Source organism: Oncorhynchus mykiss, chromosome 5, assembly GCF_057628025.1.
Source record: "Oncorhynchus mykiss isolate SJ-2025 chromosome 5, ASM5762802v1, whole genome shotgun sequence".
Classification (NCBI taxonomy): domain Eukaryota; kingdom Metazoa; phylum Chordata; class Actinopteri; order Salmoniformes; family Salmonidae; genus Oncorhynchus; species Oncorhynchus mykiss.
The window spans coordinates 77,271,833-77,297,190 of record NC_143026.1 but is presented as its reverse complement, the minus strand read 5'-3'; the positions used below and the strand labels follow the sequence as shown (position 1 = coordinate 77,297,190).

The 25,358-nt window shown below is 40.1% G+C and overlaps 1 protein-coding gene across 1 annotated transcript; it reads left to right on the top strand.

Moving 5' to 3' along the window:
* Positions 1 to 2,851: 2,851 nt before the first annotated feature.
* Positions 2,852 to 6,999, top strand: LOC110523006 (thiamine transporter 1-like). The gene is made up of 4 exons (XM_021601424.3): positions 2,852 to 3,296; positions 5,650 to 5,842; positions 5,983 to 6,124; positions 6,844 to 6,999. The coding sequence occupies exons 1-4, from the start codon at positions 2,852 to 2,854 to the stop codon at positions 6,997 to 6,999; spliced, it is 936 nt and encodes a 311-aa protein (XP_021457099.3).
* The last annotated feature ends 18,359 nt before the right edge of the window (positions 7,000 to 25,358 follow it).

Below are 25,358 nucleotides of genomic sequence, written 5' to 3'. Positions count from 1 at the left end.
TTTCTAAAGTCTGTTGACATCTAGTGGAAACCATAGGAACTGCAATTTGAGTCCTAATTCAATGGAATCTGTATAGGCAGTCAATGGAAAACTACAAATAAAAAAAAATCCCACTTCCTGGATGGATTTTTCACAGGTTTTCGCCTGCTATATCAGTTATGTTATACTCACAGATATTGTTTTAACAGTTTTGGAAACTTTAGAGTATTTTCTAAATCTAAATCTACCAATTATATGCATATCCCAGTTTACTTTGGGCACGCTTTTGATCTGCAGGTGAAAATAGTTCCCCCTACCCTAGTGACATTTTAATCAATTAGTATATTTGAGTTTAACCACAATATTTGTTGCATTATTTGTTATGTATTTTCTGATGGACTAAACTGATATTGCTGTCACGTTGGTATGAAGAGATTCAGGAGACAGGCGCAGGAATGCGTAATAGTTTTTTTTATTGAGCCCATATTACGGCGTGCTGTGTAAAGGCACGGGGACGAAGACCAAACAAACACGTAACAAAAACATAGGGTTGAAACCCAAACAAAAGAGCGAGGAGTACCTCGAATAAATAACACACGCGCACAATGATTAACACACGGGATGAGACCCGTAATCCTCTGTGCAATCCACAAGGGCACGAAGCCCAAAACACAGAGCACAGGTACTCACACGCACCAACAGATAATGTAACAATAACGGACAGCCCAATGGAAACCAAAGAGTGCACTTATACAAGTACTAATCAGTGGGAACAGCGGACAGGTGTGTGTAATGAAAGTTCCGGACGGATCCATGACAATTGCAACCAACTTTCTATGGCTTGTTTAAAAAATAACTATATTTTGGAGATTATTTAGTTTTCAGATAATCTAAAGTGAGCGAGAAAAAGACCATTACTGAACATGGGGTAAGACATTGTTACTAATTTGTAAATAAAGCCGGTTTGTTAGTTGGAATGATTTGTTTCTGTTTGTAGAGGGAGAGAAACCAAAAGCCTACCATCACTTCATAGGCCTCCCAGTCATGGATATTGAACTGGCATCTGTAGCAAAGCAGTTAGCACTGTGATGCAGTGTCTTAGACCGCTGCGCCACACAGACACTGGACAATGTTGGGAGTAGGCTACAGCACTACAGTAAGAGCAAAATAATCTGAACATTTCCACACCCTAATTGTAGTCTAAGTTTCTCATAGAATAAAAACCTTAGTGTAACAACAGTTTTAGTAAGTGATACTGATGTGTAGAAACAAAAGAAAAAGCGTATTTTTCCAGGTGTGTGCGTGCAGGATAGAGAAATAGCAATTCTTACACTATTGTTCTAAATTCAATCACCTTCTTCATCGTCATTATTCAGTTCATTGAAATTCAATTTTGAAGTCAGGCACAATTATCAGTTTCTATTTGGTTAATGTCAACCATTCATTGTCAGTTAGAGACACAGTAGTGCCTTGGGACTCAAAAGCATAATCAGTGCTCTAACTTCCCCTTTCGCTGGTCTGGAGCAATGAAGTAGTGACGCAGGGTACAGTACAAAACCAAAAATGACCTCTAAATCCTGCAGCATAATCACAAAACTTTTAGTTGAGCAACCACTGTAGTAAAAGTAATTCTGTCTCCCTCCATTTAGTATGATGGGCGGGCCGCTGCTGTATCATACTAATTTGATTGTCCCGGTTTACTTTGTTATGTCTAGTCTATGAGACCAGGCTGGACAGACAGACTGAAAGACAGATATGCACACACAAAGGAGAGTCGTCATTCTAAGCATAACGTTTGATTAGCTGGTTTCTTTATAACTGTACCTCCCTTAGTACCCCTGTTTGACATGTTAAGGAGTAGAAAAGTATCTCATCCAAGGGCACTGAATCCAATTTCTCCTGCTGGGGGCAATAGGGCTTGAATCCTGCCAATGCTGCTTGCAGCTATATTTCCATATTCAATTCTGAGCTATGAAGTATGAAGGAGGTGGAGGGTGATATATTTATGACAACACCAACTCTTGGACTTCACCCCCGTATTTTTCATCTTAATGTTCCCTGTCTGGGTAGCTCTCCCTCTTCAAACCTCAGGGGGAACAACAACAATGGGAACAGCCAGGTGACTTTACAGTCAATCTCACCTTGGGTTTATCTCCACCCCCATATCACTGCAGATTAAACAGGCTGAATTAGACTGAGCTCAGCCCAGCCGTGGAGAGACGTCCCTGTGGAACAACAAAGAGACGATGGGGTTCTGCTGGGACTGGAGCAGGGAGTGTGGGCCTCACGGCAGAGGCTGGGTGGGCCCCACAGTGCTGCTCTGTATCTATGGCTTCTGCTCAATGATGAGGCCCTCTGAGCCTTTCCTCACGGACTACCTCACCGGGCCATACAAGAACCTCACCACCAAACAGGTATGGCACATCAACCGTTTATTCATTTATTGATTTAGCTAGAGAACTCATATCACAAATTATATTTTATAATAATGGCAAATGCTTTTATGTTAATTTATTGTTGTATGACATATCCTGCCATTTTCCTGATCTTTCCACAGGTTACAAGGCAAGTGTTCCCAGTATGTGCGTATTCCAACCTCTTCCTACTCATCCCAGTCTTCTTGGTGACAGATATCCTGAGGTACAAGCCTGTCATCGTCCTCCAGGCACTCAACTATATTTTGGCATTTCTGCTGTTCATCTTCAGCTCTGGTGTGGTGTTGACTCAGTGCGCCCTCTTCATTTACAGTATGGGCACCGCAGCAGACGTGGCTTACTATTCCTATATCTACAGTGTTGTCCACCCCCAGTATTACCAGAGAGTGACTAGCTATGCCAGAGGGGCTGTGCTACTGGGCTACACAGCGGGAGCCATGTTGGGTCAACTCTTGGTGTCCCTGGGAGGGGTTTCCATCTACTGGCTCAATATCATTACCCTGGGATCCCTCTGTGTGGCTCTGTTGGCTGCCCTCCTCCTGCCCATGCCCCAGAGAAGCCTGGTCCTGGGGGGGACTCAGAATGATAACGGCCCATTCGAGGAGGTTGTGTCCAGTTCATGTGTATCCTGGGTTGTGTGGTGGCTGAGGAAGGGGAGGAGGACCGGGAGGGGGAAAATGAGAGCTCTGAAGAGGTTAGCGGTGGATTGTAAAGAGTGTTACTCCTCTGTGGCCGTGCTGTTCTTCTGTGTGTGGTCAGCCACGGGGAATTGCGGCTACCACCAGATCACAGGCTATGTGCAGCTCCTCTGGGCATCCAAACAGCCCCAATACAACTTCACAGAATACAATGGAGGGGTGGAGGCTGTCGCCACACTCTCAGGTAACGTAACGATTCACTATAACACACTCGTCACATGACACTTGGTAACGCACTGGAGTTAAACCACATATTATCTCCACTTTCACTCTCCTAACAAATGTTATTTAACATTGAACTTCAAGAGGACTGTGTATCATCAACTATTACACTTTATACAAGCTTTTAAGGAGATCCAGAACTACACATACTCTACTGTTCAAAATGTTGGGGTCACTTAGAAATGTCCTTGTTTTTGAAAGAAAAGCAAATGTTTCGTCTATTAAAATAACATAAAACGATTCAGAAATACAGCATAGACTGTGTTAATGTTGTAAACGACTATTGTAGCTTGAAAGGGCAGATTTTTTATGGAATATCTACATACTCCATTATCAGCAACTATCACTCCTGTGTTCCAATGGTAGGTTGTGTTAGCTAATCCAAGTTTATCATTTTAAAAGACTAATTGATCATTAGAAAACCATTTTGCAATTATGTCAGCACAGCTGAAAACTGTTGTTCTGATTAAAGAAGCAATAAAACTGTCCGACTTCAGACTAGTTGGGTATCTGGAGCTTCAGCATTTGAGGGTTTGATTACAGGCTCAAAATGGCCAGAAACAAAGAACGTTCCTCTGAAACTCGTTAGTCTATTCTTGTTCTGACAAATGAAGGCAATCCCATATGAGAAATTGCCAGGAAACTGAAGATCTCGTACAACGCTGTGAACTACTCCCTTCACTGAACAGCGCAAACTGGCACTAACCAGAATAGAAAGAGGAGTGGGAGGCCTCGGTGCACAACTGATCAAGAGGACGAGCACATTAGAGTGTCTAGTTTGAGAAACAAACGCCTTATAAGTCCTCAACTGGCAGCTTCAGTAAATAGTACCCGCAAAACACCAGTCTCAAAGTCAACAGTGAAGAGTCGACTCCGGGATGCTGGCCTTTTAGGCAGATTTTACCCAATGCACAGCATTAATTACACTGGCTAAAAACCTGTTCTGTCTATTGTCTCCAGATGGCTCAGACCAGCTGGAACTCGTCACAGACCGGCTTTCCTTTGGCTTTTTAGCTCTGAAACGTTCCCTTATATCCCTGGAAACCACAGGCAGTTACTGTGTTTAATTACATCCTGCTTCGTGTCTCCACTTTATACTTTCTTCCGGTTGACATTTTTATCACGGTTTCTATGTGTTTGACTAAGTAAATTCACATTTGCCGATGTTTGAGTCAAAAATTTGATTTTCCTGTGTTTTTTTTTATATTTCCACACTATGGGATTGGAATAATACTGTTAAATTGTGAAAATGGTGATAATGCCCTTTTAGTCTAAAAGCTGTTTGAGAAGACTGCCTGAAATTTTGGTGGGATGGAGTTTTGGCCTTCCATGGTGACATCACCATGCAGTAAATTAGTTGATACTCCAATAAGAAAGAGAGTTCCAAACTTCTCCCTCAATTACAGCTATATGACAATGAACTTGGCACTAGGAATGTTATTGGAAACAGATTGGTGAAAAGCATGAACCAAGACTGTTTTGCATGAACATGTAATATATTCCGGCTATCAAAAACCTATATCCTCTTAACATATGAGTTCTACAAACGTTGGAGTTATATTCCATAAAAAAACAGTGTTATCAGAATAAACTCATCCACTCCAAACAACACACAGTTCATAGAAAGGTCAAAGGGTTCTGTTCTCTCCATCCATCTTGTCTCTAAAACCTCCTGCCAGGATCAAAGGCTCGCTCCGTAATACAAGTTACCAGGAATGTGTCCCCGCTTATTTCATTTCAATGTATGTAATTGTCTGACTCTCATGGAGGGATTAAAGACAACGCTAAGCTATTAGCAGGTCTATCTCATAACCCTCTTCAGATGGAAGGCCTCTCCTTCTCCTTCTCCTCCCCCTCTTTATCCTCCTCTCCGTTTCCTCTCTTCCTCCCCTCCTCTCCTTCTTCAGAATGAGATGAATTCCATCAGGTGAAACTATACTCTCCTCAGGCCCAGAAATTGATTAAATACATCTCTAATACAGAGAGCGGTCAGCAGTGCTTATAAACCAGCTATTATTGATCTGCCAAGGCGGGATGGGCCAATGAATATAGGTGTTAAGTGGATTAAAACAAGCCCAAGCTAGCTATAGTAGCCTATATTGCGTTAGCATCACAGTGATATGGAGATAATACAGGGTCCTTTCCTTACTTGGTCTTGTCTCTTTCATTGTTACAATTCTGACTTACAGTTTATGTATGGACTACTCTAAAGCGCAAAAGAAACATGATCAGTGGTGTATTTGGTTAAGGACTTATTTTATCGCATTCACCTCAGTTCTACCAGATTAGTGAGATTGTATCTACCTGTGTTCCAGGGGCGGCAGCCTCCATAGCTGTGGGTCATGTGTCTCTGGACTGGTCAGTGTGGGGAGAGCTGGTCCTGGGTGTGTTTACTGCTCTGACTGCTGGAGTTCTTTACCTGATGGACCTGACCAACAGCATCTGGATATGCTACGGCTGCTACGGACTCTTCAAAACCATCTACATGGCGCTCATCACCATCTGCACGTAAGAGATATTTCAACCATAGGAAATATCAAGTTTAGGGACTGGGCAGTCAATCAATCAATCATTATTTTACTGTACAAAGTAGAATCCTGATTGAGGTGACTCTATGTCTAATGATTCCCATTGTGTGTCTCTGTCAGGTTCCAGATAGCCCAAGGCTTGAGCAGGGAGCGCTATGCCCTGGTGTTTGGTGTAAACAGCTTTGTGGGCATGGCCCTGCAGAGTCTTCTCACAGCCATTGTAGTCAACACCAAGAGCCTGCAACTCACCATTACCTCACAGGTACAGCAGAGAGAGAAAAAAATAAATATATTTACATTTTATTTTCACCCCTTTTTTTCTCCCCAATTTCATGGTATCCAATTGTTTGGATCAGCCCGTACGGCTCGGGAGAGACGAAGGTTGAAAGTCATGCATCCTCCGATACACAACCCAACCAAGCCGCACAGCGCGCATCCAACCCGGAAGCCAGCCGCACCAATGTGTCGGAGGAAACACCGTGCACCTGGCAACCTTGGTTAGCACGCACTGCGCCCGGCATGCCACAGGAGTCGCTGGTGCGCGATGAGACAAGGATTTCCCTACCGGCCAAGCCCTCCCTAACCCGGACAACGCAAGGCAATTGTGCAGACCTCCCGGTCGCGGCCGGTTACGACAGAGCCTGGGCACGAACCCAGAGTCTCTGGTGGCACAGCTGGTGCTGCAGTAAAGCGCCCTTAACCACTGCGCCACACCACTGTGACTACCACACACACAAGTACTCACCTCACTGAAATGAAATAATCTTACAAGCAATTACTGACAGTTACAGTTTGCAAGAACATACTGAAACATCAGAAAAAGTGGTAGGTATTTTGTAACTACTTGTACTTTTTAGCTTATAACATAGTAATAACATAGTAATAACAACATGTTGTTAGTTACACTGGTAGTTACTGTGTTAGAATAATTTTGTAATGTAGCCTAATAAGAGTATTCCTCTCATCTCCTTCCTCCGGCAGTTCTTGGTCTATGCCAGTTACTTTGCTGCCATGGTCATGATATTCCTTATCAGAGGAGTGTATACTCTTCTCCAGAGCCGATTGATGGAGCTCATCCCAGCTGAGGGCCAATCAGAGAGAAGAACTGACCTGCCACAAGTCTCACCTCTGGCATGACACTCAAACAAAGGGAAAGATCATACAACACCCACCTAGCCTAAATGGAGAACAAAGGATACACAACCACCTGCATTACAATTATTTATGTCAAAGAAGTGCAATATCTGTATTTAGCCACAAGACAGCACTGTAACCTTATGAACATGGCCAATGTTGTTTCAAGTTTCCAGCTGACTCTACTAGCCTGAGTGCAAGTCTGTTTCTGCCATAGAGATTCTATTCAATTACTAGAGGGACTATGTCATAAACCATTAATGTTCCAGATTGAAGTGAAAATGTCAGCCATATTGTTCAGGGAAAAATCCAAACCAGTCTAATTACAATTAATGTCAGTAGAAGCCAAGTCGTGAGTTTACATATACAGGAAAATTAAAGTAAGGCATGTGATTTATCAGAAATTGTGTAATAGAATTATTTTAAACATAAAATATTGTCATATAATTATAATGTTGGCCCTTTTTCCCTACTCCTGCAACTAAATAATCATGTTCAGAATTTTATCAACAATTTCAAACACCACTAATTTTGAAAAAAAAGGTAGAATTGTCCCCGTATTTCTGTCAGACATTACAACCTGTAATGCTTATGAATCTATATATAGAAATATTTAAAGTTTGGGGTCTTGGTCTTGAAAGAAAAGCACATTTTTTTTGTCCATTAAAATAATATCATATTGATCAGAAACATAGTTTTTTTGTTTTTGTTTTTTTTACCCCTTTTTCTCCCCAATTTCGTGGTATCCAATTGTTGTAGTAGCTACTTGTCTCATTGCTACAACTCCCGTACGGGCTCGGGAAAGACGAAGGCTGAATGTCATGTGTCCTCCGATACACAACCCAACCAGCCGTACTGCTTCTGCTTCTGCTACACTGTGCACCTGGCAACCTTGGCTAGCGCGCACTGCGCCCGGCCCGCCACAGGAGTCGCTGGTGCGCGATGAGACAAGGAGATCCCTACCGGCCAAGCCCTCCCTAACCCAGACGACGCTAGGCCAATTGTGCGTCGCCCCACGGACCTCCCGGTCGTGGCCGGTTACGACAGAGCCTGGGCGCGAACCCAGGGGCTCTGATGGCACAGCTGGCGCTGCAGTACAGCACCCTTAACCACTGCGCCACCCGGGAGGCCCGAGTGTAGACATTGTTAATGTTGTAAATTACTATGGTAGCTATAAGCGGCAGATTTTTTAATGGAATATCTACATAGGCATACAGAGGCCCATTATCAGCAACCAACATTCCTGTGTTCCAATGGTACATTGTGTTAGCTAATCCAAGTTTGAATATCTGGAGCAAAAGCATTTGTGGGTTCGATTACAGGCTCAAAATGGCTAGAAACAAAGACCTTTCTTCTGAAACTCGTCAGTCTATTCTAGTTCTGAGAAATGAAGAAATTGCGAGAAATTGCAAATATATATATAAGGATCTGGTAGCCTAAGTCAGCTGGTTATGTTAAACACTTCTCCAATAATTATTGAGATCTGATATTTTATAATGGGCATCTAACGTTAGCTACTCCATACAGTCAATTTGGCTTGCTTGCTTGCAATCAGATTTCAGCTCAAAAGATAACATCTGCTAGCTAGCTAGCCTTGACCAAGATTAGCCCTGCATCTCACAACACAAACTGTAGCTGATAAAATTGCCTTGCTAAGAAAAAGTTAGCTAGCTAGCACACCAGACAGACACTTTGCTTTTCGACCATCCAGAGCAAAGGAATTTAACGTTAGCTAATATTACAGACCTTACCTTATGTATTAATTCAGTACATTCCCCCCTCTCTCCTTGCGAATGTCTTCTTGTCATTATAATATGAATTTGCACTGACTGAACAATACTGATAGGTTCTAAATTAACAGAGTCAATAACTCATGGATTCTTAATCAAGCTCAAACCAAATGTATTCACCCACTGGGTCATACAGTTGCATAAGACAAAGAACATATTAACACAGGCACTTGTATTTAACCCTTTCTCCTATATTGAGCCCCTCCTTGCACATCTGAGCAGCCAATTCGCCTCTGTTGCTTTCCGGAAGATTAGTGATATGTGTTCTTCCTCACTTCATCTAACCTGACCTCTGCCTAAATTCCTCACTCCTCCCCAACTCAAGACTGTCATGTTGACTTGGACCAGACTTGTATCTCTACTCCTCCCATAGGATCCCTGATGGTTAATAATAACATATCCTGCCCGAATGTACATTTTATACATTCCCCTCTCTCCTTTTGTGACATGAATAAGTATATTTCATATTTTCGCATTTGTAAGTCAAAACCCATCAATAGGGTGTCAAGTTACTTTTCAGTATGTTCCCAAAAAGAAAAAATTGACATCCACATAAGCAGCACTTTGTGTGAGTACACAGATGCACCTAGTTAAAACAGCAATATTATTGCTTGCTAGCACAACTGAACCTGTACGCAATTCAAAAGAAAACGCAATGCTTGTTAAAACTTCTTAAGGCTAGGTGGCAGTATTCGGAAGTTTGGATGACTGAGGTGCCCAAAGTAAACTGCCTGTTACTCAGGCCCAGAAGCTAGGATATGCATATGCATGGTAGTATTGGATAGAAAACACTCTAAAGTTTCTAAAACTGTTAAAATAATGTCTGTGAGTATAACATAACTGATTTGGCAGGCGAAGCCCTGAGGACAATCCAAGCATTGGATGGATTGGACATGTCAATGTTTTTCTATGGGAAAGCCTAATTATTAGTACCCAGATTGCAGATCCTATGGCTTCCACTAGATGTCAACAGTCTTTAGAATTTGTTCAATGTTTTTGTTTTGAAAAATGAAGACGTTTTCGTATTCTTTCTAAGTGTCACTCAGGAGGACTCTAGTGTTTTGGTGTGCGTGAATGAGAGCGCGCTTCTCGTTGTTTTTCTCCGGTATTGAAAAGAGTTTATTCCGTCTTAAATTTGATTGATTATTTACATATTAGGGTACCTGAGGTTGGATTAGAAACGTTGTTTGAAATGTTTGAACCTAGTTTACAGGTAACTGATTAGATCCTTTGTAGGCATGTTGGGCGAGTTGGAACGGGTGTATTTCTGAATCAAATGTGCCAAATAAATGGACATTTTGGGAATATAAAGAAGAACAAAACAACCGTTCATTGTGTAACTGGAAACTTTGGGAATGCAAAAATATGAAGATCTTCAAAGGTAAGCAATTTATTTTATCGCTATTTCTGACTACCGTGATGCATCTGCTTGGTTGGAAAATGTATTTAATGCTTTTGTATGCGGGGCGCTGTCCTCAGATAATCGCATGGTATGCTTTCACCGTAAAGCCTTTTTGAAATCTGACAAAGCAGCTGGATTAACAAGAAGTTAAGCTTTTAAATGATGTAAGACACTTGTATCTTCATGAACGTTTAACATTACGAATTTAGTATTTTTGAAATCGAACCCGGTAACGGGATTCTAGCCATAAGGGATCCCTAAGAGATTGGTTAGAGCTAACACTATAAATTACCTAACTGTATAAATTAGACTATTTTCAACACATCAACTGTTTTTGGACAATTTATTTTTAACCAAGTAAGACAAATAAATGTTTATTGGGCTCCCGAGTGGCGCAGCAGTCTAAGTCACTGCAGCTCAGTGCTAGAGGCATCACTACAGACCCTGTTTTGATTCCAGGCTGTATCACAAACGGCCGTGATGGGAGTCCCATAGGGTGGTGCACAATTGGCCCAGTGCCTGGGGTTTGGGGGGTACGTTGTCATTGTAAATATTGTCAATTGTAAAATTGTACATTTCTTCTTAACTGATCTTGTCTAGGTAAATAAAAATTAAATGAGAGAAGGAACAACCAAAACGGCATCCTGTCATCAACAGACTGTCCAGTTAAACATGTTAACATGTTTACAGTTAACATGTTTATAATCAAGTTGACATGTTTATAATAAGGTTTGTAGTCTAACGGTTACCGTCACCGCCTTAGAAACTGAAGCTACTGGGTTTGCCTCTCAGAGGATACATTTTGACCATTCTCTTTAGTGTATAGTTTTGACACAGAATGCTTAATTGCATTGATTAGGTGGCTCTTAAAATAGCCTTTGGGTTTGTGGAGTTGCAGGCAAGTGAGAGTGGTGGTGTGTACTACTGCGTGCGTCTTGCTAGAACGGAGGGGAGACCAGCTCTCAGATTATCAAGGAAGAAAGAGGTCGTTGCCCTCATCCATGAGATGCACGCTATACAGTACTGCCCAGGGACACTTATGGCAGATTGTGGGCATGGTCCTGCAAGCTGGCCCATGTGGAAATGACAAAAAACATTTGCCAATTCAAAAGCATGCAGTACACACGGTACATCGCACACTATAAATATTTAAAATGTATGTTCTAATCCAAGTCTGTGAGTACTCTCACATGTTTTCTTATTTATACGGCCATTTACAAATGAGGACATGTGTGCTCTTTTACTGGAGATGGACAGGTGTGTACAGTACATCATTACTTAGGACATTTGTAGCTGAAGTTTTTAGAGCACCTATCTATATTCATATTTGTTAATATGACTATTTTTCTTAAGTGTTTTGAAGTTGTTTCTCAGCAGTTTGTCATTTGTTGTAGTGTTTATATCAGGAGTTATCAAAAGCCTGCATTGTGCAGGCTTTTCTGTTCAAGCTCAGTGCTACCACACCCGATTCTACTACTCAGCTGTTCATCAAGACCTCAGCTGTTCATCAAGGCCATGAATAGTAGAATCAGGTGTGATAGAACTGGGCTTGAACAAAAAAGCCTGTATAAACCCGTAGCTTGTCAAAATCAATTGTGGCCATCCATGAATTTTATTTCCAAAGTTGAGTATATCTGATGAATGTACGTTTGGTTGTAAATGTTATGTTTAGTGATAATTCACTTTTGTTTACAGGTAATGTCATTCTAGGCTTTTCTTCAGTAAACTACAATGTACATTTTCATGTAAATAGTTAATGGTTACATGTTTATTATTTGTGTATTCTCCAGGAGCTTGATCGTGTGTCTTGAGAGATCAAGACATTTTTTTCCAGTTTACTCAATATTGGCTTAATGAGTTTCATTTTTTTTAGCTTCCCTCTGTAAGATCATATGTCAATATTAAATAAATACTAACAACTACATTATTTCTGTTGCCATTTGATATTATTGTTTACCTTTATTTAACTTTTATTTTTGAGTCTCAAACCAATGATATTTTCACTTAAAACAAAAAAGATTGTTTTGAATTCTCTGTCCATTTTCTCAATTTTCTGTACATTCTCTGGTTCTCTGTCTGTTCTCTGTCCATTCTCTGATTCTCTGTTCATTATAAATAACATCCGAGGATATCCTGGAGCTAATATTTTAGATGAATAGTCTTGTTTACCTGTTCTGATCAATCAATCAAAATTATTCAGGTTGTTTATGATAGGATGAGATGATTGGTGGGTGATTGGTTTGTCCATATTTGGGAGATGTTATTCTAGTGTCCGGTTAAATTTGAATGTCTATTTTGCAGATAATATGTTATAATTATTGTACTTGTTGTTGGCAGTTGATGTCAATTTCAAGGAATTTACCCTGTTGTATTATGTTGACGCATTGCTAAGTCTACCTTTATGTTCCCATTTGTCTGCAACAGGTGTTCACAGAGACTAGAGGGCGGGGTGGGGTACTGTGCAAACAGACTATGTACACATCCTATTCTCTCTATCATCATCATACCATACTGCTTCCTCTGGACAGGAAATGACAACCTTAAATGTGCATGTCACAAAGATGATGTATCTGAGTGTCTGATTTCCTTCTCTACTCTCTCTTTCTTTGACTCTGTCACTTATTTAATAAAATACCTGATAACAGTAAAACAAAAAAGTCAGGACATAGTATAGTTTAGTGTGTTCCCATGTCTCAACTGTCACAAACAAAGAATGTCATATAGGTGTTTATGTACAACACTACATGAAACAGAACGAAACAATGATTTATTATCTGTTTCTTCTCTGAAAACACGAGACCCCCCCCTCACAAACACACACACACACACACACACACACACACACACACACACACACACACACAAACACACAGATGTAGGATCTTAATTTGAGGCAGTTTGCTACAGCAGAAAAATAATCCTGCAGCAACAGGAAATTTGAGTTATTATCTGGATTATGATTAATGTACATTTTTATAGTGGTTTATACATTTTCCGTAATGGAAACTAATGTATTAATTTCAGAAGCTTTTTTAAACTGCATTGCAGGAAAGTTCTCCTGCAACAGGGTGATTAGATTAAGATCCTAAATCTGTACACACACACAGACACAATGTCAGTATATAATCAATAGCTACAGTGGGGCAAAAAAGTATTTAGTCAGCCACCAATTGTGCAAGTTCTCCCACTTAAAAATATGAGAGAGGCCTGTAATTTTCATCATAGGTACACTTCAAATATGACAGACAAAATGAGAAAAAAAATCCAGAAAATCACATTCTAGGATTGTTAATGAATTTTTGTGCAAATTATGGTGGAAAATAAGTATTTGATCAATAACAAAAGTTTATCTCAATACTTTGTTATATACCCTTTGTTGGCAATGACAGAGGTCAAACGTTTTCTGTAAGTCTTCACACTGTTGCTGGTATTTTGGCCCATTCCTCCATGCAGATCTCCTCTAGAGCAGTGATGTTTTGGGGCTGTTGCTGGGCAACACGGACTTTCAACTCCCTCCAAAGATTTTCCATGGGGTTGAGATCTGGAGACTGGCTAGGCCACTCCAGGACCTTGAAATGCTTCTTACGAAGCCACTCCTTCGTTGCCCAGGCGGTGTGTTTGGGATCATTGTCATGCACCCAGCCACGTTTCATCTTGCTGATGAAAGGAGGTTTTCACTCAAAATCTCACGATACATGGCCCCATTCATTCTTTCCTTTACACAGATCAGTCGTCCTGGTCCCTTTGCAGAAAAACAGCCCCAAAGCATGATGTTTCCACCCCCATGCTTCACAGTAGGTATGGTGTTCTTTGGATGCAACTCAGCATTCTTTGTCCTCCAAACACGACGAGTTGCGTTTTTACCAAAAAGTTATATTTTGGTTTCATCTGACCATATGACATTCTCCCAATCTTCTTCTGGATCATCCAAATGCTCTCTAGCAAACTTCAGACGGGCCTGGACATGTACTGGCTTAAGCAGGGGGACACGTCTGGCACTGCAGGATTTTAGTCCCTGGCGGAATAGTGTGTTACTGATGGTAGGCTTTGTTACTTTGGTCCCAGCTCTCTGCAGGTCATTCACTAGGTCCCCCCGTGTGGTTCTGGGATTTTTGCTCACCATTCTTGTGATCATTTTGACCCCACGGGGTGAGATCTTGCGTGGAGCCCCAGATCGAGGGAGATTATCAGTGGTCTTGTATGTCTTCCATTTCCTAATAATTGCTCCCACAGTTGATTTCTTCAAACCAAGCTGCTTACCTATTGCATATTCAGTCTTCCCAGCCTGGTGCAGGTCTACAATCTTGTTTCTGGTGTCCTTTGACAGCACTTTGGTCTTGGCCATAGTGGAGTTTGGAGTGTGACTGTTTGAGGTTGTGGACAGGTGTCTTTTATAGTGATAACAAGTTCAAACAGGTGCCATTAATACAGGTAACGAGTGGAGGACAGAGGAGCCTCTTAAATAATGAGTTACAGGTCTGTGAGAGCCAGAAATCTTGCTTGTTTGTAGGTGACCAAATACTTATTTTCCACCATAATTTGCAAATAAATTAATTTAAAATCCTACAATGTGATTTTCTGGATTTGTTTTTTCTCATTTTGTCTGTCATAATTTAATTGTACCTATGATGAAAATGACAGGCCTCTCTCATCTTTTTAAGTGGAAGAACTTGCACAATTGGTGGCTGACTAAATACTTTTTTGCCCCACTGTATATAGTAAGTAAATAACCCATATTAGTCAATCCTTGTGTTGTGGAAGATTTGATATGTGTGTGGGGGGGCATTAATTCAGGCTGGTCTTTTCCACCCACCCACCACTTGCCCAGCCCCAGTACATCACTCTGACGCATACAGGGTCTTCCTTTGCCTCTCCGCATAAATATGTGACATTACTCCCAGAGGAAGCCACAGAATGCCACTGACTAGCATCGATCCAACCACCAGAGATATTACACCCATGCCTCGCTTCACCCCAAGATATATTGTTCCCATCAGTGCTACCATTTAATGCCAGGGAGCAGAGTCTGAAATGTCACTGGGCACCTAATTGGGAAGAAAGAGGAAGCAGTGTATATCAGTCACGGCCTGTGATCAGATTAATACCAGAGGGAGGAGAGTCGTGACGGGAGGTAAATAACAAGATCTGTCACACAGAATTAAACTAAAGTAGCTACATGCCGATTTTCCATTGACAATTTACCCTGGTGTTTAACCCAAAATACATTTATTTTTCCATCTACGCAGAACGGCACCCATGTCTCACTGGGCCATGGTTACGTTTGACGTGCCCTGACTTGGGGCAAAGCCCAGACCCTGGGACCCCTTCAGTTTGTATTGACATAACAATGTGTTAAGGTGCGTGAATGAGGACCCAAAAGCGAATTAACGTAAACAGAGCTTCTTTAATAACAAAACAAACGTAGGCTCAGATGGACCGGCAGATTCCGACAGGACAGGACAAGGTTGCAGCAAACATGACGATAGTCTGGTTCAGGCATGAATAACACAAACAAGAATCCGACAAAGACAGGAGCAGGAACAGAGAGAGATATAGAGGACTAATCAGAGGGAAAAAGGGAACAGGTGGGAAAAGGGGTGACGAGGTAGTTAGGAGGAGACAAGGAACAGCTGGGGGAAAGAGGGGGAGAAAAGGTAACCTAATAACGACCAGCAGAGGGAGACAGGGTGAAGGGAAAGGACAGAAACAAGACACAACATGACAATACATGACACAATGGCTAACTTTGAAATTGAACACCTCACAAAGCAAATGTCTTTCATGATGCAGAAGTTGATTCTATTCGCCCCAAGTCCTTTATGTCACACTCCTGATGGAAACACAACTAGACTAGAGCTAAAACACTGGTGACCCAATTGTGTGGGGGTAAGTCTCATTGGAAAAACCCAAACAGTATAGAGACTAGTGTCCCCTATGCTTTTGTTTGTCCAACTACAATGCAGATGCAACCTCTCATCTCGCTCTCTTTCTCTCTTGCTCACTTCAATAACATTTAGTTCAAAGAGATTTTTTGGAATGGGAAACATATGTTTACATTTCCATAGCAAGTGAAATATGCAATAAACAAAGTGAAATAAACAAAAATGAACAGCAAACATTACAGTCACAAAAGTTTCAAAGGAATTGAGGGATTTCAAATGTGATATTAAGGCTATGTACAGTGTTGTAACGATGTGCAACTAGTTAAAACACCAGCCTACATTTCTCAGAAGAAGAATAAACTGACGAGTTTCATTAGAAAGTGCTTTGTTTCTGGCCATTTTGAGCCTGTATTCGAACCCACAAATGCTGATGCTCCAGATACTCAACTAGTCTAAAGAAGGACAGTTTTATTGCTTATTTTAATCAGGACAACAGTTTTCAGCTGTGCTAACATAATTGCAAAAGGGATTTCTATTGATCTATTAGCCTTTTAAAATGATAAACTTGGATTAGCTAACACAATGTGCCATTGTAACACAGGTGTGCTGGTTACTGATAATGGGCCTCTGTACACCTATGTCCATTTTCCATTAAAAAATCTGCCGTTTCCAGCTACATTAGTCATTTACAACATTCACAATGTCTACACTGTATTTCTGATCAATTTGATGTTATTTTAATGGACAGCAAATTTGCTTTTCTTTAAAAAACAAGGACCCCAAACTTTTGAACGGTAGTGTAACCTATGGTACTGATGTTTAGGCCAAGTTATGTACAGTTTTTTGTGTGCTCTAGGGCAACGGTATCTAGATGGAATTTGTGTTTGTGGTCCTGGCAACTGGACCTTTTTTGAACACCAGGTCTGACAGAATCTGTGCAAAAGATCCAGGTGTGGGCCCTCCAAGCATTGCAGAGCTTAATACAATTTCAATTTCATCCCCCTGAAAAGGTAGAACAAATATTACAACAAATGTTATGGCTGTACTCAAATATGCTGGTTGATAAAATACCTGTATTTATGGGAAAGATGTTTGAAAAGGGTATTTTGTTCTTAAATTATATTGTAAATTGGAATGGTCGAGTTATGTATTTCATGGAATTGTACAGGAAGGTCTGCTCAATTCAAGAGTACAAACAATTGATTACAGCATTACCCCAAAAATAGAGGAGGCAGGTGGCAGCGGGAAGAGGTAGGGAACTGGTCTGTCTGCCCAATATAAAGGATCAAAACTGTCAGAGGAATAAAAATAGCATAAATAGGAAAGTTCACATAATAGGAAGTTCCACATAATAGAAACAGGTTAAGGGTTTACATTTCCCTCAACTTGTTAAAAGACAACAACCTTCAATCATTACTCATCGTCCCTATCTACAGGGGGAAATGGGGACTCATCCAGAGTTGGCAGCTCATTAGTTTCACCATCCTCTGGAGGAGCAGAAAACATGATTGCTGCTGAAATCTTATCAGCCAGAGAGGCACAGATCTCCTTACAGCATGTTAATAACATTTCACAGGGACGAGAGAGAGAACACGTTATAACAGTTTCACACCAACCTTGCTAAGAATTAGATTGGGGCAAGATTAGCCCAAACTACAATCTAGTGGCTTTCCTCACCTTTTAGGGCACAGCTCTGTCTCTAGAAGCCTTTCCAAATGATAATTATAACTATTGATAAATTATCCAACCCAAATGTAGAATGACAGTCCTTAGTGCTTCACGTTGTTTCTATCACTTTAATTTTAGACCCTCAATTTAGCACACATTGATACTAGCAGAATGTACATTTACATTTCACGTATTTTTCGAGCATCTTATCTTTTCTCATCATGGCCCCCATTTGTGGTATTGACAGATTGTATCTCAATACATTCTTGTCTAAATTATAGTACATTTTTCACTGTGCAGACCTCCACAATCAATCTGATAGCCCAAATAAACAATTTTGGATAAGCCTAAATAAATTACGGGCATGGCTGACCACAAACCTCCATCCCCGGCACTCATCCTTCCTGGTGTTCTTCTTCAGATATTGTTTCAGTTCGTCCTTTTTAATGGCACATGTTCAAATTGGATGGCCCTTGATAATGTCTCTCACCTGAGCCACCAATGTCCTTTACAGTCCATTATGTCTTTGTCAATTTCACCTACCAGTACACCAACAGCATGAAAAAAATGTGGATGGGATCACTCTCCATGCTCACTCCACATGGACCCATGTCACACTCCTGAGAGAAAAAGCAGTTGATAACTTTGACTGGATGCTGTGTACAGGTTGCTGTCTCGGACTCAGGTCTCATGGTAGAAGTGGTGAAGGACCCTATTGAATGCCATTTTTGCCATTATTTCATCCAGTTAGAGGGGGTGTTGAGGTTCACACTGTTTTTGGCCGAATGATCTTCCAGATACCATCTGTGGTCACCTTTTCCATAGCCTCGATAGAGGATAGACCAGAACAATAGTAGTTTAGGGTATTTCTAATTTACTGCATGACAAATTATTATTACTACCTGATTCAGGAAATCCAGACATCTAAACAACAACAACAACACTTCTTCATATAAAAGTAGAGGTGGAGGAAACTTCAAAAATTGAAGTAACTGTCATTCGTTACCAACATCTCTTTTTTCCTTTTACAGGCAAACGTGAAGAAAATGTTTGCTTATTTACCAAAGGGCCCCAGGGGACCAGTAATTCCCCCTTTGGACACATGACTCACATCGTGATTCATGCGTCCAAAAAAACCAACAACACTGCCTGTTAAATCTAAAATAAACAGATTGCAATAAATCTCTATAAATAATTGTATCCCGTAAGCGCTCTCTCTCTCTCTCTGTCCTTCTCGTGGTCCGAATCACACAGAGGACTATTGATAAATTATAAACTTCTTAATTATTTGTGTTTGCATAGCCCATTAAAAAAAACAATGTCGCCTGTCTTTCTAGTGAGTGTGATTAGGCCTCACCAGGAAATCAGAAGAGCGGTCAGAGGTCAGTCAGCCCTATTAAGTGAGTGTTTTTTTTCCTCAACCTCAGACATTATTTAAAGATATTTGAAGAACATTTCAAACATTTTGAGTATCAGGTTTACGTTGGGTTTTCCAATTAATTTATTCTAATCAAGAGAATTTACATGTGTGCAACCACAACTCTAACAATAAAAACATTCATTTATGTACAGCATCCTTAAGAACCTGTGAAAAACCCACTAAAAACAAATAAAAAGACCCCACACTTTTAAATTAAACAGAATGTTAACCACTAAGAAGTATTCATTAACAGGTGGGTTGTGTGTGGGTGCCAGCGTGTGTGTAGCAACAATCGTAGGGTAACAAACAAAATGGCCAGGCCTTGCTTAATTTGGGAGGACACTTAACAGCTGGATCCAGGTACTTTTAACTGCTCTCCCAAGGCACCTGCCTCAGGAAGCCTTTCAAAGGGAGAGATGCATAATAATTGATAAATATATTTTTTAAACTTGGTAGCAGACATTCTATCAGTCCTGGAAGAAAGAAAATAAACTTGTATTTAGTTTTCACTATGCTACATTTTATTCAGTCCTAAACATTCTTAATCATTAATTGAGTTAACTGCATGTTGGGCAGGAAGTCTTAATAAACGCATGCGTATACAGAATTATACTTCAGACACATTTATACTTCATACAGACACATCAGATGATATGGTGTCCCGTAAAGCTGAATTGGGCACCTTCTAAAGCAAACCACTCTCTTGTAATCTTAATATTTTGAACCTGTTGCATTGACATACAATTCTGTACAAACTGTCACAAATTTCCCCACTGTGTCTCTCACAGCCTGTTTGAGGTCAGTGTGTACTGGCAGCTATGTAGTGTTCCATAGGAAGCTCACTTTAAATCACAAACAACAGATTACTTAAACACAAGAGCAGTGGACCAGGCCTTGAAGAGTGAGCAGCCTCTAATTTATTATCAGTCCCAATGATCAATCTTCATCAAATTACTAAAATATGGTATTATTAGATTGCTATCTGAAAGCCAATTACCATTCACTTTGTTACTTTCACTAGTCTCCATAATATCTTTCCTTCAACTAGTATTCCCTTCTTCCCAATAGGAAGACCTTCTTAATCTACTACTTATACACACGGATCACTCTCAAACTGTCACGACTCCCACCGAAGTTGGTGCTCGGCGGTCATCGTCACCGGCCTACTAGCTGCCACCGATCCCTTTTTCCTTTCGGTTAATTTTGTCTCATTAGTTACACCTGTTCCTATTTTGTGTGTTCTTGATTTGCTTCCCTATTTAGCGTGTGGAACCCGCCCCTTTGTTGTGCGGGATTATTTTGGTGTTCACGTTTGTGTCGTTGGTGTTGTTTGTGCTCCGGACGTGTTACCCGTTGTTTTGGGTTGGTCAGTGTTTTGCGCCCTGTGTGTTTGGGCGTTTACTTTTGGTGCCGGAATAAAGTGCATCTTTCCCCTGGAACTCTCTGCTCTCTGCGCCTGATTCCTATCTACACACCTAGTCAGCCGTGACACAAACAACATTCTGCTTTCCCCCCTAACGCAAGGTGTAAAACAAAACATAACAAACATGATAATGTTCTCCATATTGGAAGGCATTGTTTTCTTTTCAGTATACCTTCATAAAGTTACTCTATATTTTTATTACTAATATCTGTTGGATATTCACTTTCTGCTTCAATATTTATTAAATGTCTATTATTTTAAGATTCATACGTAATGCTTTGGAGGGATCAATATGTATTAACTGGGTTGGCACTGTCTCAGTCCCTAGTAGATGTCACTCTCCATCCATAATAAGTCTGGCAGCTGAGGCAGCAGGGAAACAGATACAGTCTCCAATTTGCCTACTCACAAATTGGTTTAGAATGTCATCATTTGGGATATCAACAAAAACTATGTTCAGCATTCATTAGTTCTATTTAACAGGGTGTGGGGTTCATTTCAAAATGCCAGGGTGGAGGAAATCTTCTAAGCATTCATCAGTTCTATTGGTTAGGGGAAGTCAAGTCCTGTGCAATGCTTTAACCTTATCATACCTCATATTATCCATAAAGGGACCACTCTGAACATGATCTTTTATACCACTTTACGTAAGTCTACGTGTGGGTGTGCATGTTGTATATTATTCTTTTTTTCTATTGTTACTTCATCAGATCGTCATAATAACCCATTACACTCAAAATTATGTTACTTTAACTGCGGAACCCCTCGACAAAATTCTTCTGAAAAGGCAGCTCGCGAAATTCAAAAATATGTTTTAGAAATATGTAACTTTCACACATTAAGTCCAATACAGCAAATGAAAGATAAACATCTTGTCAATCTACCCATCGTGTCCGATTTCAAAAAATGCTTTACAGCTGAAGCACAACATATGATTATGTTAGGTCAGAGTCAAGTCACAAAATTACACAGCCATTTTCCAGCCAAAGATAGGAGTCACAAAAAGCAGAAATATAGATAAAATGAATCACTAACGTTTGATGATCTTCATCAGATAACACTCATAGGACATCATGTTACACAACACATGTAGGTTTTGTTCGATAATGTGCATATTTATATCCAAAAATCTCAGTTTACATTGGTGCGTTACGTGCAATAATGTTTTGATTCCAAAACATCCGGTGATTTTGCAGAAATACTCATAATAAACATTGATAAAATATGCAAATGTTATTCACAGAATTAAAAATAGACTAATCCTCTATACAACCGCTGTGTCAGATTTAAATTTTAAAAAATACGGAAAAAGCATAATCTGAGAACGGCGCTCAGAACCCAAAACAGCCAGAGGAATATCTACCATTCTGGCGTTAACAGAAGTTAGAAAAAACACTATAAATATTCACTTACCTTTGATGATCTTCATCAGAAGGCACTCCCAGGAATCCCAATCGACAATAAATGACTGATTTGTTCCATAAAGTTCCATAAAGCCCATCATTTAGCCACAAATGATGTATGCAATCAATCTTTTTGATGGTTTATGTTAAAAACATTCTAAATGTTCCAACCGGAGAATTTCAATGTCTGAAGAAAAGCATTGGAACGAGAGCAAACTCTGTCGGGAGCGCGTGTCATGAGACCAAGGCTCTCTGCCAGACCACTCACTCATAGAACTATTATGAGCCTCTCCTTTATAGTAGAATCCCCAAACCAGTTTCTAAAAACGTTTGACATCTAGTGTAAGCCCTAGGAAGTGCAACCTCATCCATATCTCAATGTGTACTCAGTAGGCCAAGCTTTGAAAAACTACAAACCTCAGATGTGCCACTTCCTGGTTGGACTTTTCTCAGATTTTCGCCTGCCATATGAATTCTGTTATACTCACAGACATCATTCAAACAGTTGTAGAAACTTCTGAGTGTTTTCTATCCAATACTAATAATAATATACATACAGTATATTAGCATCTGGGACAGAGTAGGAGGCAGTTCAGTCTGGGCACGCTATTCATCCAAAAGTGAAAATGCTGCCCCCTATCCCAAAACGGTTAACTCTAACCCATTATACATTTGTGTTACATCACAAATTCCTCTTTTAGACTAGTGTTATATTCATACAGGGGTTTAGACAATTACACTAGTTCTATTTAACAGCATATTCTGAAATAGAACGAGACATGCTATCATCTGAGACATGTTACGTATGAGATTCCTGAGACGTTATCCTCTACCTGTAGATCCAACAGCAGTATTGGACAGACCCCTAGATAACGTTACAGATCAGGTCACACAGAACTGGAAAACTCAGCTCACACAGAACTGGTTTCCCTTACTTTAATAGGAGTATAGAATATTTAGCTTACATTACATTGTAATGATTATTATCGCACAAGTGATGAGAGGATGGAATATAATGGGAATTTTCATGTCTGCGCTTTTCTCATAACTAATTTCTGTGTTCTATTCATGTGCTGTTCTATAAACCAATTTCAGTGTTCATGTACGTGACTGTTGTAACGAAACCTCACTATCAGTAGCTGCAATTTGGCAGTACACCCAGACCTTGATTTGAGAATTAAAGATATCTCAGTTTCAAGGTATCAGCTTAGAGAGAAGAAGCCTCGTGAGGTATTGGTCTGTCAAATGTTATGGACCAGTATTGGTCGGTCACATGAATGATACCAAACGGTAATGATTAAATAATTATTCTAAATCAAACAAATATAACTTATCTATGTGTAGCCGTATATAAGACAACTGCTGGGACTAAACAAGCAGAGCTCCTGATTGACATGTGTACTATGATGCATTGAGTTGGTTGGAACCTCTCCAGCATGATTGATTCTGCCTGCGGAGCTTTCCAGTGGGGTCTGCGAGAGAAATTGAGAGAAATTCCCAAATTCCCATCTTACCAAAAGACGAGAAGACCTGCCCAGAACAGACCCTTAATGTGAGCTGCCCAGGAGGAGACACATTATCTGCGAACAATTGAGGAATGGCAACTGATTTCAGTAAGTCAATTTAAATGAATCTGTATAAAAAGAAAAACAATTATAAAAAGGGAAATCAAGGCTAGTAACTCATAAAAAGGTACCCATAGTCACTCGTTTTATGAAAAGACTAGAGCGAGGGCGTAATGGTACCATGGAAAGCCCCGCTGACAGCTGTCTGTAGGCATTTAGAAGAAATGTCTATGTGGTCTGCAATCACTAAAAAATAACACGTGGCATTTTTGAATACGGGGTGTTATTTATATGCATAGCAAGTAACGACAAGAGATAATCGTTGACGATGCACATGGGGTAACGAAGAGATTACCGAGTGTGTTTGGGAATAGTACTAAGTGAATGTGGATGTGAAGGTTGTGTGATTGTGAGATATGGGATGAGAAAGATTGAAATTTGGATAATAAATGGGTTTAAATGATTACTATTAACATTGAAATATGGATAATAAGCTGATTAAAATGTGGATAATAAGTCGATTGAAATTGAGCTATAAATTACTGAGTGAATGAGAGCTGTCAGGGGACTAGCTCATGAGTGAAAGAGGTGAATGAATGCCGCAACCAGTTCTGTGAGCTGAGTTTGTCGATCTGTAACATTATCTAGGCTTCTGTCCAACACCGTCGTTGGATCTACAGGTAGAGGATAACATGTCTCAGAAATCTCATACGTACAGTTGAAGTCGGAAGTTTACATACACCTTAGCCAAATACATTTAACCTATTTAATCCCATCGGTCACAATAGTGTCCATAAAAAACTTTTCAGTTATAAGGCTCTAAGAATTTTACTGAATGATATATCAATGCATTTCCTTCAAATATTGAAATAGTAAAGAGTCCCAATGAAACAGGTATACCTCCAATTGTCTCAAATGATGCCAATTGGCCTATCAGAAGCTTCTAAAGCCATGACATCCTTTTCTGGAATTTTCCAAGCTGTTTAAATGCACAATCAACTTAGTGTATGTAAACGTCTGACCCACTGGAATTGTGATACAGTGAATTATAAGTGAAATAATCTGTCTGTAAACAATTGTTGGAAAATGCCTTGTGTCATGCACAAAGTAGATTTCCTAACCAACTTGCCAAAACTATAGTTTGTTAAAACTTCTTAGGGCTGAGATCCCATTAACGGGATCGGTATGACAACAGCCAGTGAAAGTGCAGGGCGCCAAATTCAAACAACAGAAATCTCATAATTAAAATTCCTCAAACATACAAGTATCTTATACCATTTTAAAGGTAATCTTTTTTTCATCCCACCACAGTGTCCGATTTCAAATAGGCTTTACAGCAAAAGCACAACAAACGATTATGTTAGGTCAGAGTCACAGAAAAACACAGCCATTTTTCCAGCCAGAGAGTGGAGTCACAAAAATCAGAAATAGAGATAGAATTAATCACTAACCTTTGATGATCTTCATCAGATGACACTCATAGGACTTCATGTTACACAATACATGTTTGATTTGTTCGATAAAGTTCATATTTATATAAAAAAAATCTCACTATACATTGGCGTGTTATGTTTAGTAGTTCCAAAAACATCCAGTGATTTTGCAGAGAGCCACATCAATTTACAGAAATACTCATTATAAATGTTGATGAAAATACAAGTGTTTTACATGGAACTTTAGATTAACTTTTCCTTAATGCAACTACTGTGTCAGATTTAAAAAAAGCTTCACGGAAAAAGCAAACCATGCAATAATCTGAGTACGGCGCTCAGAGACCCAACAAGCCAAAAAGATATCCGCCATATTGTG

Coding starts and splice junctions, on each gene's coding strand:
- LOC110523006 (XM_021601424.3), top strand. CDS start 2,852: ATGTTGGGTCAACTCTTGGTGTCCCTGGGAGGGGTTTCCATCTACTGG. Junction 3,297..5,649: donor GGCTGTCGCCACACTCTCAG/GTAACGTAACGA, acceptor CCTGTGTTCCAG/GGGCGGCAGCCTCCATAGCT. Junction 5,843..5,982: donor GCGCTCATCACCATCTGCAC/GTAAGAGATATT, acceptor TGTCTCTGTCAG/GTTCCAGATAGCCCAAGGCT.